The sequence below is a fragment of the Phacochoerus africanus genome, chromosome 3 (genome assembly GCF_016906955.1).
Source record: "Phacochoerus africanus isolate WHEZ1 chromosome 3, ROS_Pafr_v1, whole genome shotgun sequence".
NCBI lineage: Eukaryota > Metazoa > Chordata > Mammalia > Artiodactyla > Suidae > Phacochoerus > Phacochoerus africanus.
Window position 1 is genome coordinate 142,723,702 of NC_062546.1, and position 24,275 is coordinate 142,747,976.

Genomic DNA, 24,275 nt, shown 5'->3' on the forward strand with positions numbered 1-24,275 from the left:
CCCGCCCTTTAAAGACATATAGGTTACTTAGTAAAAACTTTTTATCCAAGGCAGAATTTCCCTAAATTTAAAACTTTCTGGAATGGGGAAGTGGGATAGTCTTTTGGGGGGGAGGGAGGCAATGTCATTTTGCTTAAAACAAACAAACCCCTAAATGCATGACTACAGTGAAGAAAAAAAAAGGCAACAGGCTTCCCTCCTTTAAACCAGAGAAGAATCTGAGGAGAGGATGAAAAGAAAAAGGAGGATAAAGGAAAAAAAAATGATGACAGGACTAAAATTAATTTTAAGACTGTAATCTAACACTAATGTGGGTTAAGAAGATGGAAACAGCTAATGAAAACTGAAAAGTCGAACAAAGCAAAAAATGAGAAAGGGAAACTTACATATACCTAAATCAGTCTATAAAGTAAACACAGGCATTACAATCACACCATTCTGTCTTTCCATAAACTTCACTCCTTTTTCACCTGGGTCCTAGTATGACTACCTGGCGCTGATCTTCGACTTCATGCTCATCTCAAAGATTATTTTAAAGTGTTGTTCTGTTAGCTCTAATGGACTACAATTTCCTAAAAAAAAAGTATTATGGGTCTGAAAAAAAACAGACTAAGACTCCAACTCTGAGTCCACTATTTACTATAACTTTGGGCATGTTACTTAACCCAAGACTGAATTTTCTCATCAATTTTAAATGTGACGATACAGGCATAAAAGGATTATGGGGATTAAATGAGAAATATACCAGAAACATACCTCATATTGCATTAGGAACAGTGTATATTCTGTATATTCTATGTCAGTAAGTGCCCAATAAATTCTCTTGCCTGAATAGCTATCCTTCTATTACTCCAAATGTCAGTGAACTTTTATGTTTTCAAAATTTTAATCACATGTCACTTGTTAAATGCCTAGCAGCTTCTGCCCTAATAGCTTACAAATAACTTGTAGGGCTTGCAAAATAAGCAATGTTTCCTATTTAAGGTCATTCAATTCTGATCTGACTACAAGCCACAGAACTTACAGTATAGGCCCAACGTATGACATCATCAACCCTCAGGCAAATGTGCGTTAAACAGTTTTTCTTTTAACTTTTTAATTTAAATAATCTGAGCAACACCTATGTTAAAAAAAAACAAAAACTCTGAATGAAGCCTATTCCTGCCAATTCTCCAAAGTCTTTTTTGATGTATTTGGAGATTTAAAAACATGAGAATTTAGGATAGGCAGAAATCAAATGTTTAACCTTTAAAATGGCCTGTCTCTGAAAAAAAGTTCAGAATACTACCTGTGACTTTAAAATTGTACCCCAGGAGTTCCCATCATGGTGCAGTGGTTAACGAATCTGACTAGGAACCATGGGGTTGCGGGTTTGATCCCTGCCCTTGCTCAGCGGGTTAAGGATCCGGCGTTGCCGTGAGCTGTGGCGTAGGTTGCAGATGAGGCTCGGATCCCGCGTTGCTGTGGCTCTGGCGTAGGCTGGTAGCTACAGCTCCAATTCGACCCCTAGCCTGGGAACCTCCATATGCCGAGGGACGTGGCCCCCGAAAAGGCAAAAAGACAAAAAAAAAAAGTACTCCAGAGAACCTTAAGGGAGAGGAGGTCGTGTCTCAAAAGTTACAAAAGGGAAGGAAGGAGTCGCTGGCTGAGCTAATTAAGGTTCTAGCCACCAAAGACAGACCCTAATGCCACTTCCACATCATTCCTGCAAGCACAGCATGTCTTAATTATTTAAAAAAAGTATAGTTGATTTACAACGTTGTGATAGCATGTCCTATAATACTGAGATTCTACAGTAGATTTACTTCAAGAGAGTTTTGATGGCTTTCAAAAGGTTTGAAAAACCCCTGATCCTAACCAATAATTTGCTAGAAAATCAAAGAGACATCAACCAGGCTACCTTTGTGTTTTTGTAAGGTGTAAAAGTTGTACATGTTGAGCATTTTATATAGAATATTTTCAAGCTTATTACTGCTCTTGCTAATGCTGTCATTATTTTCTCTATTTTTTCTCAATTATTGCACTATAACTGACCACAGTAATGATGTTTTGGAAAGCAAAATAATATAACTTGGCTTTAAAGTAGAGCTGGAAAGACTACAGTTATTATAAAAAGTCAAAGAATTCCAACATACAGTGGAAAGGTGGCTAGGAGAAAATGAGGAAAGGAAGAGATCAGTATTCTTCAAATCAATTTAGCTTTGTAAATGCTACTTTGTAATCTTATCAAAACCTGAATGATTACTCTGGCATTTAAATGTTCCAAGATTAGTGTGAATTTACATAGCATTTCTAGTAGTTAAAAGTAAGTTAAAAAAAAACAAAGACAAATCTAAAGGACTCAAGAGGTGATGGTGATATACCTAAACTAATGCTCTGATTTCATTTGGAATTTAAGTCAATGATTATTAAACAAGGCTTTCATATCTAGTCACATAGCCTCTTGGTTTATCTGACAACAAAAATAAATCTGTCCTCAAGGCAAATAAAACCAAATATAGGAAAATAAGAGGCTTACTGCTGTCACAGAATGAGAGAGAGATATGAGCAACAAGGATCATTCCATGAAAAAACAGATAACTACCTCTACAAGCCTCCAACTAGAGAGAGATTTTAAATTACTGGCACAGATGTATTTTAGAAAACTGTAACAGTATGTGAAAAGGTATAATTATAACATCAACAAAAGAGAACTGGATATTAAAATTTATTCTTCACCTCTACCTCAGGTAGAGTCCACTAACCTTGACTGAACAGGCAACAAAAAGTCAGAAAGCATCACTTGTAATAAAATTACTACAGTAACAGATACATTTAATTTCTGTTAAATGAGAAGTACTTTCAAATAGAAAGAAAAGTTAATCTAATATTAAATAATATCTTTAACAAAATACTCAATCCTCAAATTTGTCAGAATATTTTTTTTCTGATTGATTCATTTAGCTAAAGATTAGTTTCGAATACACAAATCATTGGATATTTCAATGATTCATACATAGTTATTCAGGGATCATGTTGAAGGTCACTATACTTTGAACAAATGGCAGATAAACCTTTTTGCCCACAGCTAGTAACAACATTGTTTTAACCATATTTCCAGGCAAAATTTGTTGAACTAGATAGATGTAAGACAGGAAAATGCGGGAGAAATCTTTGTTATTTCAATGGCACTTACCAAAAGAGCACTGAACTAAAAAGGAAAATCTGGGGCCTTATAAAAATAATCACTGTAAAATAGATGTTCAAGAACATCAAATGTTTTAAGAAACGATTTCTTCCAACCTTTTGCCATAAAAATTAGGTCAGAATAGTGCACTGTAAGAAAACTAAAATTCTATAGTGAAAATTTCCTTGAGCTTTGTATCCAATTTACAATTAGATAAAACCTATCATAAAATATCCTAATTCCAGGATGATTTTGAGCTGAAATTTACCATCTTTGTGCTTGAGAGTCAAATCATTTTATTTTTTGTCTATTTAGGGCCACGTCTGTGGCACATGGAAGTTCCCAGGCTAGGGGTCGAATCAGAGCTGCAGCCACCAGCTCACACCACAGCCACAGGAACAAACGGCATGTGAGACCCACATCACAGCTCTCAGCAACACCAGATCCCCAACCCACTGAGTAAGGCCAGGGATTGAACCCACGTCCTCATGAATGCCAGACAGGTTTGTTACCACTAAGCCACAATGGAACTCCCAAGAGTGAATTTTTTTTTTTTTTGGTCTTTTTAGGGCCACACCCTCCACATATGGAGGTTCCCAGCCTAGGAGTTGAATTGGAGCTGTAGCTGCCAGTCTACACCACATCCAGAGCAACAAGGAATCCAAGCTGCGTCTGCAACCTACACCACAGCTAAAGGCAATGTCAGATCCTTAACCCACTGAGCAAGGCCAGAGATCGAACCTGCATCCTCATGGATGCTAGTCAGATTCATTAACCACCAAGCCACCACGGGAACTCCCAAGAGTCAAATTTTAATACCAAAAACAATTATATAAATATTTGCTTGAAGCTTTGACACCTAAAAGAAGATCTGTTATACTGCTGATTTCAAACTTAGTATAAAAAGTTTATGTTTGCAACATTTTGGGATGCTACTACCCAATAAGAGCATTTCCTGCTGTTTAAAGTAAATCCAATCAACATATCAGCAATTTTGAGTGTAGCTTATTTTCTGCTACATTGCTTTTATCATTTAATAACATATAATAGCAAAGATAGTAGAGAGACAAAGATGAAATTAGACAATTCTCAACTAAAATGTATGCTGCCTTATAGGTAACTTAAAGTGTGGCAGCTCACAACATTTTCAAAAGCCTAAGGGATTTTCACTCCCTTCACAAATATACAGGAGCCACAGCCACATCAGTACCTAAAGGAAATATAATACTAAGTCAATCTTATTCTCGATTAAAAAAAACCTACCTTACTTGCCATCCTCATTAACTGTAATTCTTAAGCTCCTATTACCTGGTCCCATTTATTTATTTTATTTTTTTATTTTTGTCTTTTTCGTCTTTTCCTAGGGCCGCACCCATGGCATATAGAGGTTTCCAGGCTAGGGGTTTAATCGGAGCTGTAGCTGCTGGCTTATGCCAGAGCCACAGCAACACAGGACCCAAAGCTGCGTCTGCAACCTACACCACAGCTCATGGCAACACTGGATCCTTAGCCCACTAAGCAAGGCCAGGGATCAAACCCTCAACCTCATGGTTCCTGGTTGGATTCATTAACCACTGTGCCACGACAGGAACTCCCACGTCGTCCCATTTAAATTTACATTCACATACGCTTAAAAGGAGCAAACTAACTCTTCAATATTGACAAAGTGCAGTTTTGTGGGCCATTTTCCTATCATTTGCATAGTATAACTTTCTCGGCATTGTTCCCTTCTCTGACTTTCCCTTTCACTTAAGGCTTTATTTGTTAAAAAGTATAAACCATAAAATTAGAGTAAAGTCAGACTTTCTCCTCTGTTCATATGATCTTGTAAGTAGTTTTCAAATCATATAATCAGAATAAAATAGCCACAGAGATCAGCTGCTGTGGGGGGAACGAGGCGGCACACTTCAAGATAACTTAGTCTGGAAATGTTGGCATTTTCAGAGTACCTATAACAGTAAAATTTAGAAGGTGATTTCACAACTTTCCTCCTATTGTGACACCCATGATGAGGTAACATATGCCTGTATCATATCCCTACAGACACCGGCTGAACATGAATCCCTAGGTCCTTATACAATCACATCTTTGGGACAGACACTGTTAAGTGTAAATGGTGTGTCACAGAATATGCACATTTAAAAATTTAAAGATATTGCCAAATTGTACTATCAAAGGCACTATTACTCTTTACACACATTAACACTGTATGAGAATGCCCATCAATCCTTTAAGATGTGTCCACCTGATGAGTTTTAAAAAGTGGTATTTAATTATTACTGTGTTTTCTATAGTAATACCACACTTATAACTAGAAAAAAGGGATTTTTTTTTAATTGTTCTACCATGTATCTATTAGCACCGATTCTCAATGTTGACCATATATCATGATCACAAAGCTTTTATTATAGCTCATATTGGAGTCCCCATTCCAAATTTAAACATCTCTGGAGGGAGACCAAAAGAATCCATATTTTTAAAATGCTCCAAAAGTGATGCTGATATATCATCTAGATTAGCAAGACTCAATCTAATATACAATAATATAGCAAGTATTTCCTGCACATTCCACTTTGGACAATATCCAAAATTACTAAGTTATTCTTCTATTAAAGAATTACAGACCAAAATTGTGATGTGGAGCAGAAAACTCATTAGGATATGAGAAGTCCAATGGGTTGTCATCATTACTCAAGTTATCTTAGAAAATGAGAATGAATCTTAGAGAAAATTAGTAAAATAATCACTATGTTCTGCTGACAAAAATGATCTAATATTTTAAAAACTCTACTATGGTACAAGCATACCTCATTTTATTGAGCTTTTGCTTTATTGTGCTTTTCAGATATTGCATTTTTTACAAATTGAAGGCTTGTGGCCACCCTGATCTAGTAAGTTTTTTTGGTGCCATTTTCCCAACAGCATGTGCTTATATCCTATCATTTTGATAATTCTTACAATATTTCAAACTTTTTAAATCACTGTATTTGTTATGGTGATCTGCAATCAATGATCTTTGATATTACCACTGTCAATTGTGTTGGGTCATCACAAACTGCACTGTATGACAGCAAACTTAATCGATAAATGCTGTGTGTGTTCAGGCTGCTCCACTAACCAGCCATTCTCTCTCTTCAGGCCTCCCTATTCGCTAATACACAACATTAATTGAAATTAGGCCAAATGATAACCCTACCATTGCCTCTAAGTGTTCAAGTGGAAGCAAAAGTTGCACACGTCTTACTTTAAATCAAAAGCTAGAAATGTTTAAGTTTAGTAAGGAAGGCACTACAAAAGCCAAGATAGGCCAAAAGCTAGGCCCCTTGTGCCAAAGAATTAGCCAGGTTGTGAATGCAAAGGAAAAGTTCTTCAAGGAAATTAAAAATGCTACTCCAGTGAATAAATGATAAGAAAGTAAAACAGCCTTAGTGTGGATATGGAGAAAGTCTTAGTGGTCTGGATAGAAGATCAAAGCATCCACAACACTCCCTTAAAACAAAGCCTTATCCAGAGCAAGGCTCTAACTCTCTTCATTCCTATGAAGGCTAAGAAAGGTGAGGAAGGATAGATGAAAAGTGTGAAGAAGCAGAGGTTGGATCATGAAGTTTAAGAAACCATCTCCATAATACGAAAGTGCAAGGTGAAGCAGCAAGTGCAGATGTAGAAGCTGCAGTAAGTTATCCAGAAGATCTAGCTAAGCTAATTAATGAAAATCATCACACCAGATTTTCAAGGTAGACAAAACAACCTTCTATTGGAAGATGCCACTCAAGGACTATAAGTTAGCTATATATCACTAAATTCTTTTTTCAAGTTTTCTTCTTTCTCACAAGGTGCTCAGGCTAAGACATTAAAGAAAACATTAAAAATTTCTTTAAGACATTAAAGGCTGTAACACACACACACACATATATACATATACACACATATACAAGTCAAACTAGAATAAATTTTCTTTTTTGTCTTTTTAGGGCAGAACCTGTGGCATATGAAAGTTCCCAGGCTAGGGGTCAAATCGGAGCTACAGCTGCCAGCCTACACCATAGCCACACGGGATCGAAGCTGCATCTGAGACCTACACCACACTCATAGCAACACAAGATCCCTGACCCACTGAGCAAGGCCAGAGATTGAATCCACATCCTCATGGATACTAGTTGGAATCATCTCCACTGTGCCACAATGGGAATTCCTGTTCAATTTTGATTCAGTTTATATAAAAGTATCATAAAAGATGAATATTAAAAATTAAATTTAGGCAAAAAAAATAATTTGACATGTATGTATCCTTTACAAACATTACTATGTAGAATACTATATATAAAGACACATGTGTAAATGGACTTAAATATACTTCAATGAGATTTATACTCAGTTTCATATTTGTTCATAAATATCCAAACCTCAGTAAGAAATAAAGTAAAGCAGAAAAACATATTTTAGGACATCCAAAACGAAAAATAGGAGGAGGAATGGTTATGCTATTAATATTCATTATAAATTCCAAATGAGCTACAAGATACATAATTTACCTCAGCATCTTGGGGTAAGGTAAGGTGGGGACAGCAACTGTATAGAATTCAGAGAAAATGGAGGTCTTTGTGTGTGTTTAGAAAAGGAAGGGTCCTGGCAAGGAGAACCGCCGAAGGGTGGATAAAGGCAAGTTCTAAAACTTGGAAAACATTGATAAAAAGAAACATAACCTCCTTCAACAATCCTCATAAAATAAAATGGACTTTCAGCCAGTAGATAAGGCATACGGACCATGATTCTAACTCCTTGAGGCATTTTAAAACATTTAAATAAGAAGAGAGTCCTCTCCCCTGTAAACTCCTCCCCTGTCTCTCCCATAACATTTTTATCATTCTTCTCACACCTACAATCCACTCATGATTCTTTCCTTCAGCTGATAACCTCTATTTCCACTGTGAAGTAAGAGGTTATTGAGTTTGAAGTTCATCCACTAGGAAAGGATAGTGCTAGCTGGTCCTGTCCTCAACTAACTCTGTCCATCCAGGGTCTAGATCTCACCACTCATACCACCTCCAGTTAAAGATGCTTAGAGTTTATTCTATCTTCTCCTCTCTTCAGCACTTTCCTTCTCCCATCACAGCTCTGCTATGACACTTTCCCTAGCACATAATATGTCAAGTGTATCAGACTCTGGATAGTGCCTCTATTCCTTCACAGCCAAAATTGTACCAAGAGTAGTCAATATTTGCTCATCTTCCAATTGCTCCTTAATCAACTACTATCTGGCATGTTGCTTCTGTTAGTCTACTAACTCATCCTTAAGTAACAAATTCTTAGGTCACTTTTTAGTCATTATTTTAATGGACTTCTATAATATTTAATTCTACTCATTAGTCTCCTCCTCTTTCTCCTCTTTAATCCACCTTCTTACCAGGCTATTACTCTTTCTCTAGCACACCCTTCTCGCCTGTTCACATTTCCTAGCATTACACATACCATCAGGATAAGTTCATCTGCAAAAGCAATTTACAAACTTTTGAGTCTCAAAACCCTCTACAAGCTCTTAAAAACTGTTGAAGACTGAAAGAGCCTTTATCTATGTTAGATATAACTACTGATATTTACCATTTTAGGATTTAAAACTAAAAAAGTTGAAAAGCAGCAGAATACACAAGTACACAATCCATAAATCATCAGAGTAATGATATCATCACATTATGTCACCACATGATGTCTTAATAGCCTTTGGAAATTTTCACTGTAAACTCACGATAAAATTAAAGTTAAAAAGCCACATATGTCTTAGCATTATTGTAAAAAAGGCAAATAATACCTAGCACCGCCACAAAAATTATTTTGACCTTTGTACCTCCTGAAAGAATCTCAGGGACCCCCCAGGAATCCTCAAACCACTCAAGTATTTATTTAACGTGTATGCTAAAAACTAAGTCATCATCTTTAGCCTGACCTCTTTCGTAAGCTCCAAACAGTTCCTCAGCATACACTTAGTCATCTCACAGGTATTACAATAACTCCCAGTATCAGTATTGGGAGTTCCTGCTGCGGCACAGGTTTGATTTGGAATTGCTGCAGCAGTGGTGCAATGGGTCAAAAGATCCAGCATTGCTGAAATAGCAGTATAGGTCGTAGCTGTGACTTGGATTCAATCCCTGTCTTAAGGACTTCCACATGCCAGGGTGAAGCCAAAACAAGAAAAGAAATGTAATAGCCCACCCCAGACTCAGAGACAAAGGTACCCTTGGTAATTCACTTGCACATTTAAGTTTGACGGAGTTCCTGCTGTGGCTCAGTGGTTAACAAATCCGACTAGGAACCACAAGGTTGTGGGTTCCATCTCTGGCCTTGCTCAGTGGGTTAAGGATCCGGTGTTGCTGTGAGCTGTGGTGTAAGTTGCAGACACAGCTTAGGTCCCGCATTGCTATGGCTCTGGTGTAAGTTGCAGACACACCTTAGGTCCGGCATTGCTGTGGCTCTGGTGTAGGTTGGAGGCTACAGCTCCAATTAAACCCCTAAGCCTGGGAACCTCCATATGCCACGGGAACGGCCCTAGAAAAGAAAGAAAGAGAAAAAAAAAAGTTTGAGAAGCATGGGCCTGGGTGGTGAGAGCATCAATAGCTGGAGAATCTGAGGAAGGCAGAGCCACAAAGGCAAACTTGAGAACACTATAATTAGAACCCACCCACTTGAAGCTTTTCCTCCTGTTAAACCTTAGAGTTTGGGAAAGGCAGTAGCATCACTTAACTAAATCATCTTCCCGACTTAAGTTTCACTTCCCTCCCATCCTAACCTCTACATTGCTCCCTGAGGAGCCTTCTTCATCTCTACTTGTCTTGCTTCCTCTGCTTCAATGGCTCTCCATTTCCTAGAAAGAACTCCAAAGTCCTCATTATGAAATAAAAGGGCATTCAAACCCTGACCCCTGCCTTTCACCATTCTTGTATATCATCTCTATACCAGAAGTATGCAAACCAAGTATATCACCTAGGCAGGTTGGTATTATTTTTAAGCTCCTCAGGTGAGCTAAAGGGCAGTTAGGACTGAGAATCACTGCCCTACATCTTGAACAAAACTGTGTGCTATGCTTCGCCCAAAGGCAAGAGCACATCCTAGTCCTTCTGCCTGCCTTCTTGACTTTGCCCTTGTCCTCTGAGATGGATCCACAGGCTTTTCAAACAACTCAACTATCATCTTTTCTTTGAGAGAAGACCTCTCTTTCTCTACCTTCCCCACCTCTTTCCTGTAAGTAGATGGAATTAGGAGTTTCTTGCTCTTTGTTCCTACAGTGTCTTGTGCTTACATTTTTATAGCACGGCCCACGCTTTTTATGGAACAGTTTGCCTAGCCTCCTAGACACTGATCTCACGTAAAAGCAGGTCTTGTAGCCTACTCATCTCAATATTCCTTGAGCTTAGGCAGAGAGGTCATAAGATAAAAGATATGTAATAAAGGCTTACTGAAAATAAAGAGCCTTTGGAGCCTACTGAATAGACCTAGAGTGATGCAAAATAAAGCAAAACAAGACCAAGATCTTCCTCTCTACCAGACATTTTCATTATCAAAAGAAAACTGTTTTTGTTTTACAATTCTACATTTAGAAATAAAAGGCAAGTTCACATATGACCTAATTCATATATATAAATTGTAACAAAAATTTTCAGTTCAAGTAGATTTATCAACTCAGATGCCTTTCGGTTTTAATAGTAAAGGGAGAGATGAAAATAAGAGCGTTCTGGATGGCTGAGAACAGTTTGGGAGGAGGATAGAAAGCAGAGAAAAGTGATACTAGTAGGCTAAAGTCTTCATAAACCCTAAGAGGGAGTCAAGAGATAATGTCCAATTGATGAACCAAAATAGTAAGATATGCATATTACTTATGTTAAAATGTGGCAATAAATACCAGGAAGAAAAGCTAAAAGAATAGAGAGCAGGATAAGGAAGGGATGGGTGGGAGAAAACTGCTATTTTAAAAAAAGATAAATAAATCTTTTAGCACTATTTGTCCATTAAAAAAAAAAAAAAAAAAAGCAATGGTTCAGGGGATAGAACGCCCAAGAAAAAAAAATGACATCAGCAGACAATGGAACACTACATAAACTTTACTGTTAGGTGTGCTCAGGGAAAAAGTACTTCTATCCTACAACTGTTTACCTCCAGTAACTTTACTTCATGGCCTATGAATACTTGCATTTTGAGGTATTTGAAATTTCACCCCAAGGGAATTCATTCATTAGGGCATCCAACATAGAAATAAAAGGTGGGAATCACTTTCCAGACAATTCACTTCTTAAATGGAAAGATAGGACCCCACCCCCACCCTGGTCAAAAATATTCCTTCTTCAGAATTTTAAGGAAAACATATAATCTATAGTCATTTTTAAATGTGCCACTTGACTTAACCATTAGTTTGTAAAAATTCCAGATACAGAATACAAAAGAGCAAAAGCCAAAAAATTTAAGATTTTCTATTGTGGCTGCAAAAGTCAAAATTTCTATGCAAATAAAGTTAAATATATCCAGTGGTTAACCAAATTGTATTTTATTGCAAATACAATTATGGTCTTAAAAAATTTTTTTTTAAACCTAAAAATGTAGCCAAAAGTGATCCAGTAATCCTTAGATTTCTTTTAAAGGAAGTGGTATTGGCGGGGGTGGGTATGCCCATGGCATGTGTAAGTTCTGAAGCCAAGGATCAAACTTGCACCACAGCAGTGACCCAAGCCACAGCAGTGACAATGCCACATCCTTAACCACTAGGCCACCAGGGAGTTTATTATAGAAATTTTCTTACAGATTGATTCTTTTCAAAGAATTCAAATACTGCAACTGTAACTTACATTGGGAGTATGGGTACCTATAAAGAACATTGAAATATATAACCACTATGAGTGATCTAACTTTTACTATGTTTTTCTACTTAAAAAAAAAATCTATCAAAATACTAGACTTGTGAATAGAAAAGAAAAATATCTAAAATTATTTTATTGCCCTTCATAACAAAAGCCTATGAAAGAGGAGGAATATGAAATTATTATACAGACCCAAATCTGTGGAAATATCAAGAAATGTTCCAAAATCCAGAAAATATAAAATGAAAACATTCTTGATATGTTTTTTTCTAAAAATGCACTTTGAAAAGATCTAAACCTACAATTTTTAAGGACTTAGTGTGTATTAATTTGAAAAAAACTAAACTGCGATAATCTGATGCTACAGGGGCTACTAACGCTTACCTCAAGGGAACCTACTGCAGATAAAGTCCCGTCACTTGCACAGTCCTTTCAGCTGCCTGCCAGTTGTCTCTGCGGAAGGGAAAGCCTGATGAGTGAAAGCCCTATGCACACTCCTTTGGAGTGTCAGGGTGCCTGCACAGAACTGCAGAAAACTGTCTACCTAGAGATTCGTAGATGGTTTCAGTAACAGAGGGCTGAAAAATATGCCACCTTGGATAGTCCCCTTCCACTGAACACTAAAACCAAATAGCCAAGTTACTGGGTGCTAATGACCTACAGGTATTATTATCAAGGTGATATATCTACACTAACCCAAGCAGAAAAAAAGACTAAAATGGATCAAGTAGAAGTAAGTTAACATTGACAGGGAAAATAAACATACACACACAATGTTGAAAAGTAAGTGACAGAACTCTACAAACTGAGAAGAGGAAATATTACAGACTGTATCCACAAAAAGTAAAGTTGCAGCATCAACAAATGAATGCTAACACTCAAAAGAATTTCCTGTCTAAACATTTTTTTAAAAAAATGCCATCAAGAATATCATGTTTAATATGAACAAACCATGGATCCAAGGACCTACTTATAAAATTTCATATATTTTCTTGGTGGGTAAAGTAAGTGAGTGGGAGGGAAGGGGATTTTTCAGGTATTTTACATATATATAAGTTGAAAACCAACAGTATGAAATCCCACAAGAAATTTCAAAGAGAGAAAAAATGTGTATATATATATATATATATGTCTCAGAAGGTAAACAAACTCTTACTCAGGACCCAACTAAGAGGGAAGTATAACAAGTAATAACAGAAAACTGTGATGGTGAAACGCAACGTACTGTGAAAACCATGTTCATTTCCTAGAGTTATGAATGGCTAGTAAGTTAAGAACATTTACACCATTAATGTACAAGCTGAGCTACATAACCAAAGAAACTGTATTTTCTTTTTAATGTCAAATACAGTCTTCAGCCTGAATGCTGTACTTCATATGACAGAATAAAGCGCTCCTACAAAAAACTTTTAAAGGATTAATCTTTAGCACAAGTTTTAAAGAAGGAAAAAATTTATTTAAAAAAAAAGGGTGAATCCAGCTTTTACTTTAATAGGATAATACTTAAAATGAAGTTACTTACCTCTGATTCTTTGTCACTTAAAGATCCCAAGCTTCCAAAACTGTGATTAGAGCTTTCATTATTTGTTGAGGCCTGTTGAACATTTTTAAAAAGGTAAAAATTAGGAGTATTTTAAAATGGAATACATTACAAAGTAAATAATCATTTCTTCATAATTAAAAATGATTCCATTATGCAAGACGACAAATGAAGTAAAAATAAGAAATACCAACTTTTTTTTTTTAGGGCCGCACCCATGGCCTATGGAAGTTCCCAGGCTAGGGGTTGAATTGGAGCTATAGCTGCTGGTCTTATGCTACAGCCACGTCAGATCCAAGCCACATCTGCGACCTACACTGCCGCTCATGGCAATGCCAGATCCTTTTCCCACTGAGCAGGGCCAGGGATCAAACCCGCATCCTCATGGATACTGGTCGGGTTCATTACCACTTAGCTACAAGGGGAACTCCACCAACTTAAACACTATAAATTTCTTGGAAAGTTTTATCAAATCAATAAAGTTCTGCTATTTCAGGAACTGACTAATACAGCTGGTTTTTTAGACCAAATTCAGGAACAAAGTGGGCTATTGCTAGGATAAAAAAGTTCCTAAAATTACTACCCAATGTATAAAACTAACGCTTCCTTTAACCAAAAATATCATATGCTCCTTAATTTCCATTACAATCTGATCAAGTTCCAACACTGACACCCAAGAGGCAAGGGCCTGTTCATACTCACAAACTGGTCAATCTTTGGTTTCTGTTTGTTTGGACTTAGTCTTTTAAGAAAATCTTTCACTAACTTGACTATTTCAACTACTTAACTCAAGAGTGTCTAAATTTCCTTTACAATATTTTTCAACTATGACAAATAGAAATGAGCTACACCTCTGTAGGATGACATTTTCTATGTTTACATATGTTTTCCATAATGCTTATTATTTTGTGGACTTTTCTGCACCATCAGTACATTAGGTCAATGTCTTCCAGGAATGTTTAGACCAGATGGTGACAGGCTATAGCAATATATGTCAAAGATGACCTAAGAATCAACTTTATGTAAAGGCAGGCCAGGTGATATCTCTGTTTCCCTTCAATTTGTAAGAGTAGCTTCTAATACTACTATTATAAGGTTTCAAGATGCCTATAATTACCCTTAGCCTGACTAATTTCCAAATTGAAAACTCTGGGCCATTGCTATGCTGGATACCGTAAAGGCTATTTTCAACACAAAATAGTATTTGAACTGAGATTCAAGCACTACTTAGAGGAAGTTACAAGCTAATTAGGGTAAGATCATCAAACTTAAAACAGAGAACACCATAAACAGCAATCAAGAAGTGATAGATTAGAAAGATATATGGACAACAGAGGCAGTAACATTTCTGATTACGCCTAAATCTCCAAACCTACAGACAACATTTACAAGAAAACTGTGTGACAAGAAATCTACATGAATCTCATTAAATGAGCAAAGGGGGACAAATCACTATCAAGCACAGGACCTATACGGTATTAGAGGAAGCAGAAGGAAACAGTGTCTGACATATCAAAGAACAGAGACTCTCAAAACAGCTGTAAGTGGAAGGGTTTCTGTACTTTCCAGTAGTGACTAAGTAAGTGTAAGGGGTCCATGGTGAAGTCTAAAGTTGGAGCAGTTAGCCTCTAACTGCTTAAAACTGATCCCCTTCACTAATGATGTCACAATGAGGATAAACTATTGGGCATGGAATCAAAATTGAGCATGTTAGGTACAATGAAGATAAACAGAACAGTGTGGAAGGGTGCAAAGCCTTAGAAATCTCAGAAAGCAAATGCCACACTACAAAGAGTGCCCTAAAACAAGAGCAGAGCAAGATCCATAAGAAAAACCATCTTAAACCACAAAAAAGAAATAGAAAATGATGGAGAATTTCATGAAGCTATAGGAAAAAAAAAAAGAATACAAAATTACATCCTGATAAAGAAGTATACCAGGAATATATTGTGGAATGTCCACAATATAGGTAAAAAATTATAACCTATTTAAAAATGAGCTAAAAGTCACTACAAAAATGGCTCTAATTAGAGTTCCCATTGTGGCTAAGTGGAAACGAACCTCACTAGTATCCATGAGGATGTGGGTTTGATTCCCAGCCCTGCTCAGTGGGTTAAGGACCTGGCAGTGCCAAGAGCTGCAGTGTAGGTGGCAGACTTAACTCAGATCTGGCATTCCTGTGGCTGTGGCATAGGCAGGCAGCTGTAGCTCCTATTCGACCCCTAGCCTGGGATCTTCCACATGCTATAGCTGCAGCCCTAAAAAAGAAAAAAAGACTCAATACATGAAAGAACAACATAAATCAGATTTCAAAAAACTCAGAAATAAGGTAATAGAACATAGGAAAGCATCAGAAATTGAAAAAAAAATTTCAGAAATGATGGTTAGGCCTGAATGAACCCAAAAGAAAATATATCCAACAGATAATGCTTTAAAAGAACAAGAAAGTAAAAAGGAGAAATAGTTTTTAAACTTAAAAAAAAAAAAGTGAGGAGATAAAAAGCAAGAGAGAAGGCAACAACTTAATAAGACAACAAAGATCCAACATTCAGGTAAAAGAAGTCTTTAAAGAACACTACCATAGAGAATAAATACTAAAAACTATAATTCAAGAAAATTTGCTTGAAACTTCAAAGAGCAAAAAGCTACTGACTGAAGGAACAACACATACACTTAAGAATTCAGCCCAGGAGCCCCTGCTGTGGCTCAGCGGTAATGAACATGACTAGGATCCGTGAAGACACAGGTTTAATTCCTGGTGGGATCTGGCACTGCCATAACCTGTGGTGTAGGTTGCAGATGTGGCTCGGATATGACATTGCTGTGGCTGTGGTGTAGGCCAGGGGCTGCTGCTCAAATTCAACCCCTGGGCTAGGAATTTCCATATGCTGTAGGAACAGCCCTAAAAAGATAAAAAAAAAAAAAAGCAGAATTCAGCCCAGGTCAACATCAGATTTTTCAAAGCAAATGGAGTAACATATTTCAGATATTTGAGAAGAGTAAATATGAATCAAGTGTCTTTTATTCAGTAAAATTACTTTTTAGTACATAGAAGACACAGGTAAACCAGAATCAAAATGCCAAAAACTGGGAGATATTGCTCTCATGAGCCCTTCCAAAAGAATCTAGTAAAGAGGTTTTAGACAACTAAAATGAATGACGTTTTAACATAAGAACTGATGGCAAGCAATATTATTTACTTGTTGATGAAGATTAAATGAGAAATACAAGGAAGAGAGTATAAAATTTAATGACTAAATGAATGCAAAGTTGTTAATAATACAAAATTTTAAGAAACTGTGGGAATTTATGGAAAGCACAAAAAGAATTTTTCTTTTTCTTTGTAGGGCCACACCTGTGGCACATGGAAATTCCGTCTAGGGGTCAAATGTGAGCTGCAGCTGCTGGCCTACACCAGAGCCATGGCAATGCAAAATCTGAGCCACATCTGCAACCTACACTGCAGCTTGTGGCAATGCCAGATCTTTAACCCATTGAGCAAGGCCAGAGACTGAACCTGCATCCTCACAGACACTGTGTTGGGGTCGTAACCCACTGAGCCACCCCCCCCCCCCAATTTTTACCTATGTTCAGTATTCACTTTGGTCATTGTGATAGTACACACATTGTTATTTTGAGACTGCTGTGTGAGATATAAAAAGGAATAGATAAATATTTTATATTCTAATCCTGTCTCACCTGCTTTATGTCCCTCAGAAATACAATTCTTGATGGAATTCCTTGGTGGCCTAGCAGTTAACGATTTGGCATTGCCACTGCTGTGGCTCAGGTTTGGGTTCAATCGGTAGCCTGGTAACTTTCACATGACACAGGCATGGCAAAAATAAATAAATAAAGATTTTACAGAAAAGAAACAAAACACAATTCTTGGTATAAAAGAAAGAAGATATAAATAAAACAGTTCTAATTTGAAATGGAAATGTTAATAATATATACATGGGATATTTTTACCTTTAAAAACAAACAATAAAGAAAGTGTAGATCCTGACATAATAACAGAATACCTCTTATGGAGACCAACTTTACCACAGATAATAATAAATTCTGGAAAAATAAAATAAAAGCAACTATGTGAAGGCACTTGAGCAACCCAAAATAGGCCAATCTGGATAGGAAACAACATTTGAAAGGAGCTATCAGAGCTGGGTGGGTTTCCCCTTTCTACAGGTTTTGCCTAAGGGAAGGCCCCTAGTTACACAGAGCAGGTGAAATGTGAATCAAAATACACAGTCTTACTAGTTTGAAAAAGTCTGGAGCTACCACAGAACCTGAAAAGTGAGAAGGCATACATTGGAAAATAGAGAGCCACAAAGAACTCTACGCATTATCTCTGGCTGGTCATTGATCTATGTAAGAGTGGATCAGACTCTAAGCAGTCCAGGTAAGGCTAAACTAACTGAACAGAGACATCAGTTGCCATCCTAGGGGAGACATAGTTTAGATTTCAGCAGAGCCAGGTTAACTGCTTGCTAATACAAATAATATAAATAATAACCAAAAATATTAACACTCTCCAGAAAACACCCTAAGCACTAGAGTCACTATACTGTATCATTCATAGTATGCAGGATATAACAGAAAATGTCTAAGCATGTGAAGAAACAAGAAAATGTGAACCATACTCAAGAAAAAAGCAATAAAGACCACATGGTAACTGAGATATTGGAATAGCACACAAAAATCTTAAAGCAGCTACTAGTGAGTATGCTCCAGACAACAAGGTAAAATAAACTTGTAAATTTCAGCAGAGAAATAAAAATATAAAAAAAAGAGCCACATGGAAATACCAAAGCTGAAAAACACACTTTCTAAAACAAAAAATTCACCCTATGGGGGGCTTAACAGCAGAATGGAGAAAGTACTAAAGATAGATCAAAAAAAAAAATTATTCCAACTAAGAAATATAGAAAAATAGTTGTTTATGGACTCGATTAAGTAGTCTAACATCCATGTATTTGTAGTCATGAAAGGAGAGAAAAAACAGCACCAAAAATACTGGAAGAAACAATAGGCAGAAAATTCGAAATGATAGTAAAAGGCATAAGTTTATAGGCTGAAGTAAATAGATCACTGATTTCCCAAGCAGGAAAAGCACTAAGAAAATCATACTTTGGAACATCATAATCAAGCTGCTGAAAATCAAAGATAAAGGAAAAAAATCTTATCACAATGAGGTATCAACTCTTAAAGGTTAGAGTGGCTACTACATCAAAAAGACAAGAAATAACAAATGTTAGCAAGGATGTAGAGACAAGGGCATGATTGTGCACTGTTAGTGGAATTGTACACTGGTACAACCACTATGGAAAACAGTAGTGTAGATTCCTCAAAAAAATTAAAAATAGAATCACTCCATGATTCAGCAATTCCATTTCTGATTATTTATCTAAGAAAACAAAAGCAATAACTCAAAATGATATCTGTACCCAACTCTTCATGGCAGCATTATTTACAGTGGAAGCAATTTAAATGTCCATCAATGGATGAATGAATAAAGAAAATGTGGTGTATATATATATATATCAGAATACTATTTAGGCATTAAAAAAAGGGAAATTTGGGGGAGATGGGATTAAAATGGCAGAATAGAAGGACTGGAGTTCAACTTCTCTCCTAAAAACAACAAAATTACAACCAAATGCTGAGCAACCTTCAACCAAACCGACAGGAAACTGTCAAAAAGATTCCAAAAGACTCCAGAAGACAAAGAGGAGGCCACATCAAAAGGTGGGAGGAGTGATTACTCAATATAAGCAACCCCATAGCTCCCAGGTGGGAAGCCCCACAGACTGGAAACTAACTGGTTCACAGAGACTCACCTACAGGGGTGAGAGTTCTGAACCCCATATCAAACCCCCCACATGTGGGGAACTGGCACTGGGAGAAAGAGCCCCTGGAGCATCTGGCATTGAAGGCCAGTGGAGCTTGTGCACAGGAGCTCTGTGGGACTGGGGGAAACGAAGACCCCATTCTTGAAAGGTGCACACAGACCTTTATGTGCACTGGGTCCCAGAGCAAAGCAAGGGCTCCATAGGAATCTGGGTTGGACCTGACTGCAGTTTTTCGAGGATCTTCTGGGAAAACAGGGGTGAATGTGGCTTGTTGTACGGGAAGGCATTGGAGGCAAAGCTCTTGGGAATATTCATCAGCGGGGGTTTCTCTGAAGGTGGCCATTTTGGGAAAATCTGGCCCCACCCATCAGCAATGAGAAGCCCCAGGGCAAACAACAATCCAGGTGGGATCACAGCCCTGCCCATCAATAAACAGGCTGCCTAAAGACCCCTCAGACACACAGCCTCCTCTAATCTCACCCAGAGACAAAACCCCACCCACCAGAGGAATAGGATCAGGCCCACCTACCAGTGAGGCACCAGTACCTCCCATCAAGAAGCCTATAGCAAGCCCCCATACCAACTTCAGCCACAAGGGGGCCATACACCAGAAGTAAGAGAGGCTAAAACCCTATTGTCTACAAAAAGGTCACCACCCCAAAAACCTGTAAAAATGAAGACAGAGAACTATAACTCAGACAAGGGAGAAAGAAAAAAAAACGCAGAAAATTAAGTGATCAGGAGATTTTCAACCTCTAGGAAAAAGACTTTAGACTGCTGATGCTGAAGATGATGCAAGACACTGGAAATTAACTGGAGGCAAATATGGATAATTTACAGGAAACACTGAGCAACAAAACACAATATATAAAACTTAAGCAAGAAGAGATGCAAAATACAATAGCTGAAATAAAAAATTCATTAGAAGCAACCAAAAGCAGGATACAGGAGGCAGAAGAACAAATAAGCGAGGTGGAGGACAGATTAGTGGAAATCACGGATGTGGAACAGAAAAGAGAAAAAAGACTGAAAACAAATGAAGAGAGTCTCAGAGATGTCTGGCACAATGTTAAACGCACCAACATCTGTAAAGGGGTGCCAGAAGGAGAAGAGTGAAAGGGACAGGAAAAATATTCAAGGACATAATAGCCAAAAACTTCTCTAACATGGGAAAGGAACCACTCACTCAAATCCAGGAAGCGCAATGAGTACCATATAAAATAAACCCAAGGAGGAATACCTCAAGACACATACTAATCAAACTGACCAAAATTAAAGACAGAGAAAATATTGAAAGCAGCTAGGGAAAAGAAACAAATGACAAACAAGGGAATCCCGATAAGGTTATCAGCAGATTTTTCAGCAGAAACTCTACAGGCCAGAAGGGAGTGGCATGATATATTTAATCTGATGAAAGGAAAAAACCTCCAACCAAGATTACTCTACCCAGCAAGGCTCTCATTCAGATTTGAAGGAGAAATCAAAAGCTTTACGGATAAGCAAAAGCTAAGAGAATTCAGCACCACTAAACCAGCCTTACAACAAATACTAAAGGAACTTCTCTAGGCAGAAAAAAAAAAGGCCACAACCAGCAACAACAATACCACAAATGACAAGGCTCACCAGTAAAGATACATACATAGTAAAGACACAAAATCATCCACGCACAATTATGCCACCAAAATCAGAAATCATGAGAAAAGGAAGGTACAAATGCAGGACACTGGAGATGCACCTGCAATTAAGAGACCAACAACTTAAAACAATCTCATATATATACAGACTCTTATATAAAAACCTCAGAGTAACTACAAACCAAAAATCTACAACTGATACACAAACAAGTAAGAAAAATCAACTCAAATACAACACTAAAGATAATCATCAAACCACAAGAGGAGAGAACAAGAGAAGATGGGAAGGAAAAAAGAGCAACAAAAACAAATCCAAAACAATTAATAAAATGGCAATAAGAACATATATATCAATAATTACCTTAAATGTTAATGGACTAACTGCCCCAACCAAAAGACAGACTGGCTGAATGGATACAAAAACAAGACCCATATATATGCTGTCTTCAAGGGACGTGCTTCACTTTTAGGGACGCATACAAATTGAAAGAGAGAATGAAAAAATATATTCCATGCCAACGGGAATCAAAAGAAAGCTGGAGTAGCAATACTCGTATCAGACAAAATAAACTTTAAAATGAAGAAAATGTTAAGAGACAAGGAAGGACACTATATAATGATCAAAGGATCAATCCAAGAAGAAGATACAACAGTTTTAAATATGCACGCAACATAGGATCACCACAATATATAAGGCAACTGCTAACAACCTTAAAAGAAGAAATCGACAATAACACAATCATGGTGGGGGACTTTAACAGCCCACTTACAGCAATGGACAGATCAACCAGACAGAAAATTAATAAGAAACACAGGCCCTGAATGAAGCATTAAACCAGGTGGACTTAATAGATACTTATAGGACATTCCATCCAAAAGCAACAGAATACACATTCTTCTCAAGTGCACATGGAACAATCTCTAAGACTGATCACATCCTGGGCTACAAATCAAACCTTGGTAACATTAAGAAAATTGAAATCATATCAAGCATCTTTTCTGACCACAACATTATACAACTGGAAATCAACAACAAGAAAAAAATTGCAAAAAAAAAAAAAAAAAAAAACCCATGTGGAGACTAAACAACATGCTACTAAACAACCAATGGATCACTGAAGAAGTCAACGAGGAAATTAAAAAATACATAGAAACAAATGATACGACACTCCAAAACCTATGGGATGCAGCAAAAGCCGTTCTAAGAGGAAAGTTTATAGCAATACAAGCCCACCTCAGGAAACAAGAAAAAGCTCAAATAAACAAGCTAACTTTACATCTAAAGCAGCTCGAGAGAGAACCGACAAGACCTAAAGTTAGTAGAAGGAAAGAAATCATAAAGATCAGAGCAGAAATCAATGAAACAGAAAAGAAGAAAACCATAGAAAAGATCAATGAAACAAAAAGCTGGTTCTTTGAAAAGATCAACAAAATTGATAAACCCTTAGCTAGACTTATCAAGAAAAAAAGAGAGAAGACTCAAATCAATAAAATTAGACATGAAAATGGACATCACAGAAATACAAAGGATCACATGAGACTACTATATGCCATATATGCCAATAAAACGGAAAACCCAGAAGAAATGGACAAATCCTTAGAAAATTACAATCTTCCAAGACTAAAACAAGACAAAATAGAAAAGATGAATGGACCCATCACAAGAACTGAAATTGAAACTGTGATTAAAAAATTTCCAACAAACAAAAGTCCTAGGACCAGATGGTTTCACAGGCGAATTCTATCAAACATTTAGAGAAGAGCTAACACCTATCCTTCTGAAACTATTCCAAAAAATTGCAGAGGAAGGGACACTCCCAAACTCATTCTATGAGGCCACCATCATCCTGATCCCAAAACCGGACAAAGATGCCACAAAAAAAGAAAACTACAGGCCAATTTCACTGATGAATATCGAGGCAAAAATCTTCAATGAAATACTAGCAAACCGAATCCAACTATACAATAAAAGGAGTGTACATCATGATCAAGTGGGATTTATCCCAGTGATGCAAGGGTTCTTCAATATCCACAAATCCATCAGTGTGATACACTACATTAACAAACAGAAGAATAAAAACCATATGATCCTCTCAATAGATGCGGAAAAAGCCTTTGACAAAATCCAACACCCATTTCTGATAAAAACCCTTCAGAAAGTGGGCATAAAGGGAACCTACCTCAACATAATAAAGGCCATATATGACAAACCCACAGCTAACACCATTCTCAATGGTGAAAAGGTGAAAGAATTCCCACTGAGATGAAGAACAAGACTTCAACATAGTTTTGGGAGTCCTAGCCACAGCAATCAGAGAAGTTAAAGAAATAAAAGGAATTCAAATTGGAAAGGAAGAGCTAAAACTATCACTATTTGCAGATGACAAAACACTATACCTAGAGAATCCTAAAGACTCTACCAGTAAACTGTTACAGCTCATCCATGAATGTGGCGAAGTCACAGGATACAAAATCAATACACAGAAATCAATGGCATTTCTATACACTAACAATGAAAGAGCAGAAAGAGTAATTAAGCAAGCAATCCCGTTTACCATTCCATCAAAAAGAGTAAAATACTTAGGAATAAACCTACCTAGAGAGACAAAAGACCTGTACTCTGAAAACTATAAGATGCTGATGAAAGAAATCAAAGATAACACAAACAGATGAAAAGACATAGCATGTTCTTAGATTGGAAGAGTCAATATTGTTAAAATGACTATACTACCTAAGGCAATCCCTATCAAATTACCAAGGACATTTTTCACAGAACTTGAACAAAATATTTTAAAGTTTTTTTGGAAGGACAAAAGACCCAGAATAGCCAAAGACATCCTGAAAAAGAAAAAGGGAGCTGGAGGCATCAGGCTCCCGGACTTCAGACTATACTACAAAGCAACAGTCATCAAAACCACATGGTACTGGCACAAAGACAGAAATATAGATCAGTGGAACAGGATAGAAAGCCCAGAATTAAACCCACACACCTACAGCCAACTAATCTATGACAAAGGAGGCAAGAATATACAATGGAGAAAGGACAGCTTGTTCAATAAGTGGTGCTGGGAAAACTGGACAGCCATATGTGAAAGAATGAAATTAGAACACTCCCTAACTCCATACACAAAAATAAACTCCAAATGGATTAAAGACCTAGATATAAGACCAGACACTATAAAACTCTTAGAGGAAAACAAACCTAGGCAAAACACTCTCTGACATAAGCGACAGCAAAATCTT

At 37.1% G+C, this 24,275-nt stretch overlaps 1 protein-coding gene across 4 annotated transcripts in view; it reads right to left on the reverse strand.

Moving 5' to 3' along the window:
* TLK1 (tousled like kinase 1) overlaps window positions 1-24,275 on the reverse strand; it is a 151,425-nt gene that overhangs the window by 65,643 nt on the left and 61,507 nt on the right. For 2 of the 4 annotated variants that reach the window (XM_047772855.1, XM_047772854.1), the window contains exon 3: window positions 13,529-13,600. The exons of 1 other annotated variant lie outside the window; for it this stretch is intronic. In XM_047772855.1, the coding sequence (XP_047628811.1) occupies window positions 13,529-13,600 (72 nt within the window). Of the gene's footprint in view, window positions 1-12,390; window positions 12,460-13,528; window positions 13,601-24,275 lie in introns of all 4 variants that reach the window. One more of the 4 variants, XM_047772856.1, reaches the window with a different exon arrangement.